A 12,157-nucleotide genomic window follows, 5' to 3' on the forward strand; every position below is an offset into this window, starting at 1 on the left:
CTTTAAGAAAAGGAAGCTTAAAATGACAAATGGATTGAAAAGAGGGCTGCAAAGACAGAGGGCTGCTGGGCTTGACTGTTTGGGCTTATTTCTCACTTGTTTCTCACAATATTTCTCATATTTGGTCACTAAACATCTAGATTTCCTCTTTTTTTGTCAGTGGAATTTGTTTTAGCTCAACTGAAAATCAACCTAAAACAATCCTTTATCAATATTATTAAATTGTATAAATTCAGACTATTTAGGCTGTTTTATAGTCTCTTTGTGTGCTCGTATGCTTGTGTGTGCTGCATGTCTGTGTTCCTGCGCATGTGCCCTGAGGAGCCACTGAATAATGCAGGAGGCTTACGAGAAAGTCTTTGGCCGGCTTCTTACACTTTTACACCGACAACTGATCCTGGCTCAGGGTCCACAACCCAAACCAAGGCTGGTGCATGAACAGCTGGAGGTGGAGCGCTTGCCTGAGACCGGCAATCAGGAGCAGAGGGTAACCGGAGAGCACCTCAGACTCACAGAGTGAAACCAGGTTGATCAGGTGTCTGAGGAAGCCCTGGAGCTGTGTGGATGCAGACGCAAAATTAAGACTCTGTGTGCAAACAGAGAGATATTGCGCACATTGTGCCTCGGTTTCGGCCTGATTATGGGACCACGCGTGCCTTTTTGAGCAGCACTACAAGTGAAAGGAGAGACTGGCTGAGAAAAGAAGGGGAGGCGAAGAAAAGAAAGACAGTGAAAGGGGTTAATAGAAAAGGAGATAAATGAGAAAAGGGGCCCAAAACTGATTCTGAGTCTGCAACAAGCTGATTTTCTGCTTTGGACCATAAGCTCTTCAGCCGGCCTGGAAGTGAAAGTAAGCTCCTTACTTCTGTTGTTTCCTTACATTACAGTTTGAATATTCTTAATTATAGATAAACTTTGCTGCACAATGTAAAGTTGCCAAACTCTACTATACTACAGCTACAGACAGATGTTGTCTGGATGTTTCCTCACTTAAACATACAGGTCAAACAGCACTGGTTTAGGATGTAAAAAGGGATGAAGGCAAGAAAATAAAAAAGCATAATTGGCTAGGTTTTAAGGTAATGCCACATGAGTCGACGCTGCAGTAAAGCGTCAGTGTTGCTGGGACGTGGAGCAGTTTCATCTAAGTGATGCAGTTGGCTCAGTGCCTCAGGTTACAAGGCATCGTGTGGCAGTGAGGCAAACTATTCAGACCAACACTGGCCTCATGTTTTAAACATGTTTGACAGAGATGCAAAATGTAAACATGTGACAAAAGACCTCCTGACTTTGGAAAGAATCCTTCATCCCAAATGTGTTTTTTCTACACAATGCAGCAAGAGGAACGATACAAAATATTGCATGAAATAGACATTTTGGGCAATGCACTCATTCTAATTCTATCATCTATGTATGTCATCTAGGCACATTGCAGCTATGTAGAATGAGGGATTGTTGCTGGCTATTTGGGAAACTGGAGCAACAAGTAAAGCATGAAACGATTCAATTTGAGATGGATTCATTGCTTAATGCAAGAAGCAGAAATGTGTCAAAACAACAGATAAACTAGGTAAAGTGGCAACCAACTAAGACAGAAATTTGCCACTAAAGATATGAAAGAAGAGCCAAAGCAGCACCTGCTGCCGCTGTACACTGTAGACTGCGGATTTGCCATAAATGCTATTTAATTGCCCTTTGTTGTGTTTTTCTTTTAGTTTATTTAGTTGCTTTATTTTTGCCTTTGTCTTCTGTTCCCAGCTATTTTCCTCACACAATATATTGTGCAGCCATTATAGTAATTTAAATTTTCCATGCTGTCTCCACTAAGCCTGTGCACTTCAGCTGCAAATCAGCGACCAGAAGAGACAAACAGATGAAGCTCTCTTTATAGACAATAACACGATGACACAGCTGAGGTGTTAAATGTTAACCGTTAGATATGTCTATCCCAGGGTCCAGGCAGGACAAAGGTCCACCGGCAGAAAGACTCTCCTGACTGACTCCTCCTCGGAGAGGTAATCAGCTCTCCAGAGCTTCCGCTTTGTCCCGGTCTGCAGTCTTGCAGAGCTCTGGAAGACTCAGGTCGTGTAGCCAGTCCAGCAGAATCTACATCAAGAGGCTCGTAACCCAAGACAGGGCCAACAGGAACCACACAGACTTTTTTGGAGGTACTTGTCTCTGTTTTGGTCTCATGCTGTCTTTCCTTTGTCTTTCTCAAAGAGATTCTAAGTGAATATATGTGTTTACCGCACTGAAAGAAGCCCGCAGGTCCTTTATCTGAGTATACGTACTGATACAACAATGTAAAAATCAGTTATCATACCATGCAATCATACTTCAGCAAAAGTACAGATGTTTTATCTGTAAAATACACTGAAAGTATCAAAAGTAAAAGTACTTGATGTGCAGTAAAATCTCCGTTGTGCCTGATGAAGTGTTAATTATTGGATTGTTGGTACAGATGCATCAGTGTATAGGCATCACTTTACTGTTGTGGCTGTTCGAAGTGGTTCCCAACCAAGAGGTCAGGTTTTGAGGTCACAAACCAAAACGATTGTGGACCGCTGGATGGTGTATTTTAGGCATTTTTCTGATGGCTTTTAATTAAGATTATTATTCTTATTCTGTAAAGTGACTAGTAACTACAGCCGTCAGATAAATGTGCTGGACAAAAAAGTACAATGTTTGCCTCTGAAATGATGTGGAATACAAGTACAACTAAAATGAAATGCAGATACTCAAGTAAAGTGCAAGTACCTCATAATTGTTCTGAAGCACAGTAACTTTCCATAACTGCTTCCCTGTTCAGTCGACATATCGTTGAATCTTGTAAAGAGCTTCCACTTTGAGTCCTAATCATGTGTGTGTGTGTGTGTGTTTGTGCTGGTGTGTGTCCATGTTTCAGGTACCCAAATCAGAAGCTACTATGTCGAATCATGTCACACATATTTCCCGAGAGGACCTGGATGATCTCAGAGAGGCCTTTAATAAAATTGGTGAGTTTCACGCACACACACACACACACGCACACATGCACATGCACACACACCTGACCACTTGTATTGACAGGAATTTCTGAGCACAGTAAGAGTTTTACAGCTGACCGTAAGGTATGACTCTTATGTAAGAGATTTTTATGGCTCTGGCTGATGAGCAGTATGTGTACTCTGTGTGTGAGGAATTTCCAAAGGTAATTGTAAGATTTTATCAGTCGGTCATGAGTGTCTAATTACAAACATACACCGATGATACGGAGCAATATAAGTAATGCAATGGCCTCACACTTTCATATCACAGTATGATATAGCACAAGGCACAAAAGATAAACAGTGGGTGAGATTTTGTCCACTTTAAAACCATGTGTAACACTTTATTTTACTGGTCCCAGTTAATTTCAAACAAAATAAATGGAAATTAAAAGAAAAGGTCTTCAGAGGCCTATGTAATTTGCCACTAATTGTAAGTAGAATGAAGACGGGGTGAATTAATATTAATTGGTACAAATCCAATTAAATGAACTCAAAGTAACGGCTAAAATTTGAGCATCAAACTTTTAAGTGTGGCATACTTTAGCTGTGTGTGGATGGTGTTAGCAGGAGGGTCAGGTCAGCCTGTTTAGTCACTTGTGAGGTTTTATCATATGTAGTGTTGGGTGAGCAAAGATGGCAAAAATCTGAGAGAAAAATACAATAAAAGTATTTGCATGTGTGCTAACATTTGTCATTTCTGTCCAGTTTAAATATTTCTGTTTTCACAAGTGTTTACTACTGTTACAATCTTCATTTGCCATGTTAACATGCTAACATTAGCTAATTAGCGCCATGCTAACATTAGCTAATTAGCGCCAGTACTTACTCATAAACCTGGACATGGCATCGGCTGAAAATTTGTCCACAAAAGCAGACAGAAGACCATGAATTGCCAACTAAATTGCGTGATAATACATCCAATAATTGTCAAGATATTTCTAGTGTAGGAAATTACAAAAAAGACCTAATTAAAATCAATATTAGTCTTTACTCTCCCTATTATCAGCACCATATTACATATATCAGGAATTCTAAGGAATTAAAAACCTGTTAATAAAACATTACCAGTCTTTTGTTTGTCCTTGCTTTTATCACCTGTGTATAATATTTACCCATAAATACTGAGCTCATGAGTTTCACATTGATATTTGTGAAGCATATTGACTCAGTGTATCTGTGTGTGTGCTGCTCTGTGTGTTCAGATATTGATAACAGCGGCTACGTGAGTGACTTTGAGCTCCAGGAGCTGTTCAGGGAGGCCAGCTTCTCCCTGCCGGGCTACAGGGTGCGAGAGATCATCGAGATCTTCATCGCCGGAGACACCAACAAGGATGAGAAGATCAGCTTTGAGGAATTCGTGGCTGTGAGTTCTGATGCAAGATTGTGCTGCAAATATGCGAATGCACTCACCCAGCCATGCACGGAGTAACTCGGCCTGTCTGTGCTCAGATCTATCAGGAGCTGAAGAGCAAGGAGTTCAGCGAGACGTTCAGGAAGACCATCACCAGGAGAGATGGGATCCGCTCCTTCGGAGGAATGTCAGAGAACTCCAGCGAGGGAACGCAGCACTCCTACTCTGGTGAGAGAGTATGCATTGTGTGTGCTGGTGTGTGTTCATACAGGTTCATAATTACTGCATCTGCGGCTGACACACACATGCATTTATGACTAGTTTGTACCTTTTATCTGGGAAAAATATTCCATCTTTTGCACGTTTGCCAAGCTGGGTCTCTTTGTCTAGATCCAAACAAAATGTTCTGTGATCCATCAGACTGTGATCTGATTGAGATGTTCAGCTTTATTTCCACTCCAAACATTTTTATCACTCGTGCTTTAGTTTGTTACCAAACATGTCCCCTTAGAATTGAGATTTTGACAGCTGTGATGTGGGTGAACTGAAATTTATGACCCAAACCTGATGACCCTGTTGGGACTCCTGGGCATTTTCCAGTACCTATCAAAATAAAGCATGTGATAAAAACTGCAGTGTTTACAGCAGCAACACAGCTGGAGATCACAGAATCAGATGGGTCACAGGACAGTGTAAGGCTGGCTACCCTGATAGCAAATATACAAGACTTGCAACTTTATTAAAACTTTGTTCTGCATGAGGAGGGAAACTTTTTGCATTCAGATTAAGAATTAAGAACACCTCCAGAACAGTTTTGTTAAAAGACCATCTGGGTTTTGCAAACATTGATATTTTTAAAGGTATTTATTTTTCAGAAAATCAGATGCTAGCTCCGAAGCTGTTCACATACTCTGTACATGTGACAAATAATGAATGTTCATTCTGAGGCACTGCTTTACTTTAACTCCCCATATTTAGCATTCATAATCAGCAAACATCCAATCAATCCAAACGTTTAATTAAGGTGTACTGCACTGCACTGTGGTGCAGTTGTAAGCCTGTGGGCACCTGTAAGTGCTGCCTGCTGTATAAACAGATAATAAATGATAATACACTAAAACACAATTGTCATAATATAAGAAGTACTACTTGTTGACAAATGCTGTTATGTGTGTGTGTGTGTGTGTGTGTGTGTGTGTGTGTGTGTGTGTGTGTGTGTGTGTGTGTGTGTGTGTGTGTGTGTGTTTGTGTGTGTGTGCTTAGATGAGGAGAAGGTGGCATTTGTCAACTGGATCAACAAAGCCTTGGCCAGAGATCCGGACTGCCAACATCTGCTGCCCATGAGCCCTGACGATGACAGTCTCTTCACCTCTGTCCGTGATGGCATCCTGTTATGGTAACCCACACACACACACACACACACACACACACACACACACACACACACACACACACACACACACACACACACACACACATTACATCCCCTTTCTCTTCTGTTCTGCTGATTCCTGTAATTCTTTGCAAATAAAACCAGAAAACACCTAAAATGTGACCGAGGAACAGGTGGAATCAAAGCTACTGGACCAGAAATGTAAATGTAAAGCATTTTATTGTCGTACACGGAAAAATGGAATGACTATGAAAGGAAAGATTGTTTCAATCTCTTCTGTGACAGTAAATTGTAAAGCAGGAATGCCGTGACTCAGATTTATTGTAGTTTTTATAGTAGTTCAGGCCTTGTCATTGCTGTTTCATCACATGACGGACGGTAATTTACAGAGACTGCTGCCGTGAGAATCTGGAGTTGCACACATTGTCTAACATGTTGATTCATCCACTCACACACCTTGTTCTCCAACAGCAAGATGATCAACCAGTCTCAGCCTGAAACCATTGACGAAAGAGTCATCAACAAGAAGAAACTTACCACCTTCAAAATGACAGTGAGTGGTAGCATTTCATAAGACACACACTGCAAATAAGAAGGAATTTCTTGTGCATTGTGCGTCTATCTACCTGAAAGGACAGAAGCATCAGATGTGTAATAGCCATATCATCAACAAAAGGAATTGTTTGACATTTGGGGAAATATACACATTTGTGTTCTTGCTGCAGACTGCAAATGAGAAGATCAGCAGCTACCGCGGCAGCTGGTTAGCTTAGCTTAGCATGAATGCCACAAACAGGGGGAATATAGTAATGATTCTGTCTAAAGGTCACATAATTCAAGGTGCTGGTAGATAAAAAAAATTTTTTACCTTTGCACAGAGCCAGACGAGCTTTTTCCAATCGTTTTCCCATCTTTATGCTAAGATAAGATAAGCTGAGCTAACTGGCTGCAGCCTCACTTTAAACTGGCAGATATGAAAATGGTATCAATCTCCTCATCAAACACTCTTGAAATAGTGGAATTTACTTGGTTCTATTTAGCAGTTGGCCAAAAAAAATGCCTCTTAACCAATTCTAGTATACTCCACGTATATATGGATGTAAACTAAGACAGTATCAGTATACGTGCAGATCAAAATATGTGGACTCTGCAAAAAGAGCTTGTAATATATTAACTTTTACTGCATTTTTTCTTTTTTATATCACTTATGATTCTGCCGTTTGCTCCTGTGTAGAGAAGTCAAGAAAGACAGACTCAAATCTTTGACCTTTTATTTTTCGGTGGTTGTTCATGCATCCAGTCATCCCGCCTCTAAGAGAAGGGTGCTGCATTTGATTTATTATTATTATTTGGAGGATTCAATCACAGTCTTGCTGAGCTGTTGTTAAGCTATTAAATAGCTGACAATGAGCGAAAAATGAATGTGCGGTTTGTAGGAGAACCTGGTCCTGGCTCTGAACTCGGCCTCAGCGATCGGCTGCACGGTGGTGAGCATCGATGCCCATGGTCTGATGGCTGGGAAACCCCATCTGGTTCTAGGAATGCTCTGGCAGATTATCAAGGTTGGCCTCTTTGCTGATATAGAAATCAGCAAGAACGAAGGTCAGCACACACACGCACGCACACACACATTCACTCACATTAATCTCATAGGTACACTATTCTAATCTAACTATCTAATCTAGACAGAAGCAGATTCATGCTTTAAGTATCATAAGTTTTAAGGCTGAATCAATTGTTGCTGTAATTATCACTTATCACTCAGATAATAAAGACATTAACAAATAAATACTTAAATTCTAGTAATCATTTACTCCCTCTCTTCACTTGCACAACTTACGTTTTCACTTTGTGAAAAACAAGAAAAAGCACAATGATGCTACACAGAATTGTATAATTCAGGCCTTTATGTCAGGCTGGCACATTCACACAAAACAGGAACATCCCACTTTAATCCAACTGCTCACTGATTTCTAGACATCCAACCTGTGACGAGAGGTCCCGAGATTTGGGATTTAGGACATTTTTGTCTTATTTTGGGTGAAACATGATCATTTGAATTTTGTATGGCAGCTTTTAAATCCAAACAAAAGGAGCAGAGGATGCAGCCACTTTCCGTGCTTTCTGCACTTTTAACACATTTGAAACCCTGACGGTGGGTCTTTTTGCTCAGCCTCCACCCCTGTTTAACATATACGTATAACTCACTGTTAAATTTCATTCCATCCAATTTGTGTATTCTTGAATATATTTGATAAAGCTGACAATGAGAGGTGGTTGATGTTCCCCTCTTGCACACGCAGTATGAGTGCTTGAATTGAAAACATCAGACAGATTTAATAAACCATGCCATTCAACGTTTGATCCTAACATTCGGACACGTGTGTCTTTAGGTCTCATTAACCTGCTGATAGACGGGGAACATCTGGACCAACTGTTGGCTCTCTCCCCTGAAGAGATGCTGCTCCGCTGGGTCAACTATCATCTACAGAACGCTGGAACAGCGTCCATCAGCAACTTCAGCGAAGATATTAAGGTTCCCCTTCAGAACACACTCATACGTGAACACAAATACACAAACACGCGAGCCTAACACCTTCTCGTACTCGACCACTGTAGGACTCGCGAGCCTACTTCCACCTGTTGGACCAGATCACCCTTCATGCAGAGAAGGAACACAGCATGAGTGTCAAAATCGACATGAGCGGCCTCTACGTGAGTAGTTTTCACATTATGTTCATCAGAGGTGGAAGAAGTACTCAGATCTTGTACTTAAGTAAAATGTGATCATCACTTTAAAGCTGAAGCTGGTAAAGGCGGTTTAACTACCTTTTATAGTTCATCTGCTGGCTAGCTAGTGAATTTCTCCTCTGGGATCAATAGAGTTTTATCTTAATCTGTAATATTACATCATAATTTATTTTTTTTATTACATTTTGTATTATTAAAGTAAAGCTGCAAAGTGACTTGTAGCTAAAGTCGTTACATTAATACTGCAGCAATGTTTGCCTCTGAATCGTAGTGGAGGACAAGTATGAGGTAACTGTACTTTAAGTAGGCGTCTGTGTTCATGTGTATGTGTAGGAGCATGACTTGGACCACAGGGCTGAGCTGATGCTGCAGCAGGCGGCCCGGCTGGACTGCAGACAGTTTGTTTCTCCTCGAGACATCACATCTGGAAACAGCAAACTCAACTTGGCCTTTGTGGCCAACCTGTTCAACATGCATCCCACTCTGCAGAGTGTTCACATGAACGGCATAGAGGGTGCACACATAGAGGGTGAGACGCAGACACAACCCAGTAAAAAGCCCTGGAAATAAATGTTCCAGGGTGTGACAAGTTATGGCAGCCATAAATCTGTGTGTACTGTCTGTGAGCCATAGCTGAAGCTCAAAGATTCCCATCAGCTGACAGTAACTATACGGGAACAGAGAAGCTGGTCTTTATCACGTCTTTATGTCTGTCCAGGTGAGACCAGAGAAGAGAAGACATTTAGAAACTGGATGAACTCTCTGGGTGTCTCTCCATATGTCAACCACCTGTACAGGTACATCATCAGTTACACATTAATGTGGTTAACCTTATCAGGGATTTTAACATTGCACAGCAAACCATTTATACTTCAGGGCTGCCCAGGCGAGCAAAAGCAGTGCCCTCTTTCTCCCTCTCTAAACTTGTTTCTGAAAGGTGCCACATAAATAAAGATTAATGTTATTATTTTAGTAGTAGTAGTAGTAGTAGTAGTAGTAGTAGTAAAGTATTCTACTGGTAGACAGAGCAGTGTGCCTTGCTCAAGGGTTCAAGCTGAAATGATATTACTTAATTTACTTAATTTACCAAATCACAACAGAAGTTGTCTCAGGACACTTTCCATAGGGGACAGGTGACGACGCTCTTAATCTACAGAGAGGCAACATGAGCTAACGCCTGGCAACAGTTTTACAGCCTCTCTTATCAGCCTCCTAATCTACAACCAATCATCAGTTTACTTTACAGTTTTTTCTCTGTAGTAGTAGTAAAATACTGAGGCCGTGAGTCTATGTGACCCGGGGAAATCAGATTCTACGTTAATTTACTGATTTTCTTTGGCCCAAGAGTAATCCAATTTGAACATATAGAGTCTAAAATATATTGGATTTAGCCTAATGTAATGTAATCTAACTCGTCGTGCTCCTGAGAGACGGGCATACATATTGCATGTTCCTCACTTTGTCTGTGTTCTGTCCTCTGCAGCGACCTGTGTGATGGTTTGGTGATCCTGCAGCTTTTTGAGAAGATCAACGTGTATGTGAACTGGAAGAAAGTCAACAACCCGCCGTATCCTGCCCTGGGGGCCAATATGAAGAAGGTGTGGATAATTTGAATGCACAAAATAGAAAGTTAGCGAGCAGAAAATAAACATTTTGATGGGAAAGTTAAAGGAACATAACGCTGTTTTTCTTCATGTCGTAGCTGGAGAATTGTAACTATGCTGTGGAGCTGGGCAGGGAAGTCGCTCACTTCTCTCTTGTCGGCATCGGAGGGGAAAACTTGAATGAGGGGAGTCCAATGCATACGCTGGCACTGGTCTGGCAGCTGATGAGGAGGTACATGCACCATCAGCAGCTTTGGGACATGTCACCAGCTGTAGTTTGTTATTTGGAAAGACAAAGTTTTCCATTTTGAGTCAGTTTCAGTGGTTTCAGTTGTCTTTCCTGCCTGTGATCCTTCAGGTACATAGTGAGGGTTTTGTCAGATCTGGGTGATGGAGAGAAGGTTGGAGATCATGTCATCCTCAACTGGGTCAACACTACTTTGAGCCAGAAACACAAGGAGATGCAGATCAGCAGCTTCAAGGTGTGTGTGTGTGTGTGTGTGTGTGTGTGTGTGTGTGTGTGTGTGCATGCGTGCGTGCGTGCAATGTGTATTTGAGTAAACACAAGGCTGCATTTGTATTTGAATCTGTTTCCCTGTTTTCTGCAGGATGACCTGATCTGCACTGGTCTACCAGTGATTTATCTGATCGACGCCATTGCTCCCAGTACAGTCAGGTGGGACATGGTGAGGACAAGCGAGACAGGACAGCTGAGGAATGCCGATAAACTCAGCAATGCCAAGTAAAAGACAAACTCTCAATGTTTTTACGTCTTCCTGCAGCCTTGTATTTGTCACTAAGTCATCATCTCCTCACTCCGCTCACTTCCTGTTCCTCTTCCAGGTATGCGATCTCACTGGCTCGTAAGATCGGAGCTCGTGTCTACGCGCTGCCGGACGATGTGGTGGAAGTGAATCCCAAGATGGTGCTCACGCTGTTCGCCAGCCTCATGGGTCACGGTTTGAAAAAGGTCAAGCAGTGAAAGAGACCTGACACCTGGAAACCAAGCAGCGATATACTTTACATCTTTTTCTCATCATTGTAATTTCTTTTCTTTGACCTTTAACCCTTGTGTGATCACCAGACAGAGTGAGACAAACTGTCATTCTGTCTTTTTCATGAAAAGAAAAGCTGGAAATAATTTATCATCAGCAAAGCCACTGCAGTTTTTTGCTGTCTGTGATTTTAGCGAACAATTGTTCTTTGCTATATTATTCAAGAGGACACTACATCTATCTGCTGCCACTGCGACATGACCAGAAAAAGAGATGGAGCAGAGGGAAAAGCAGAATCATACATACACACTCACCCCTTATGTCTGTAAATGTTGTGCATTTAATATTGCTATTTAATTCTTTAAAATTATCTATTAAATGCACTGAACAGCCTTGTGTGTGTTTGTTTTCTGTAGATACAAATTCTGTCATAACTTTCTGATGTTTAAACCAAGGAGATTATAACACCTGTCAGTCCATAAGAATATCACTGAAGCCACTGATAAAGTGACTAAACAGTACAATATTTACAAGAGAATTAGGCCATAATTTCCTGTTCAAGTACAAATTTAGTATCGAATGTACTTCAATGATAATAGACATGGAAATAAAACAAATGTTTATTTGATTTTAGAAGGTTTGACTTAGACTTGTATGACTGTATGAGTCATATGACAGTCAATATCTACAACACACTATAATGTGATTTTGAAATGTTCAACCTTAGTAAAATAAACTTTCGTATGTTGGCCATAAAAGTGAGTCATTGAATTCATTAATGCATCAATATTTTTTTAAAAAGTAGATTTTTATGCTCATACTTTTTTTAATGCATTACTTTGACTTGCAATACAGTATTTCAACACGGTGATATTGCTACAGTATGTTTACACAAGACTGGCACCACTGTGTACGGTATTGCGTCACTATATGCGAAGCAATTCACACATCCTTCGCTAGGGGGAGCAGTGTACAGTTCGCGTTTCCACAGAGGGGTGTACTGATCCTTGTTGGCTGCCGTAGCAAAACAACTA

At 41.0% G+C, this 12,157-nt stretch overlaps 1 protein-coding gene across 1 annotated transcript; it reads left to right on the top strand.

The window, feature by feature from the left end:
- Positions 1–2,908: 2,908 nt before the first annotated feature.
- On the top strand, positions 2,909–11,110 carry pls1 (plastin 1 (I isoform)). Its single transcript, XM_070979427.1, has 15 exons — positions 2,909–2,996; positions 4,232–4,392; positions 4,479–4,608; positions 5,644–5,776; positions 6,245–6,326; positions 7,210–7,375; positions 8,167–8,309; positions 8,393–8,488; positions 8,858–9,053; positions 9,243–9,321; positions 10,008–10,122; positions 10,227–10,360; positions 10,487–10,610; positions 10,737–10,870; positions 10,972–11,110. The coding sequence occupies exons 1-15, from the start codon at positions 2,927–2,929 to the stop codon at positions 11,108–11,110; spliced, it is 1,902 nt and encodes a 633-aa protein (XP_070835528.1). The 5' UTR covers positions 2,909–2,926.
- The last annotated feature ends 1,047 nt before the right edge of the window (positions 11,111–12,157 follow it).

Source organism: Chaetodon trifascialis, chromosome 14 (assembly GCF_039877785.1).
Source record: "Chaetodon trifascialis isolate fChaTrf1 chromosome 14, fChaTrf1.hap1, whole genome shotgun sequence".
In the NCBI taxonomy this organism is placed as follows: Eukaryota; Metazoa; Chordata; class Actinopteri; order Chaetodontiformes; family Chaetodontidae; genus Chaetodon; species Chaetodon trifascialis.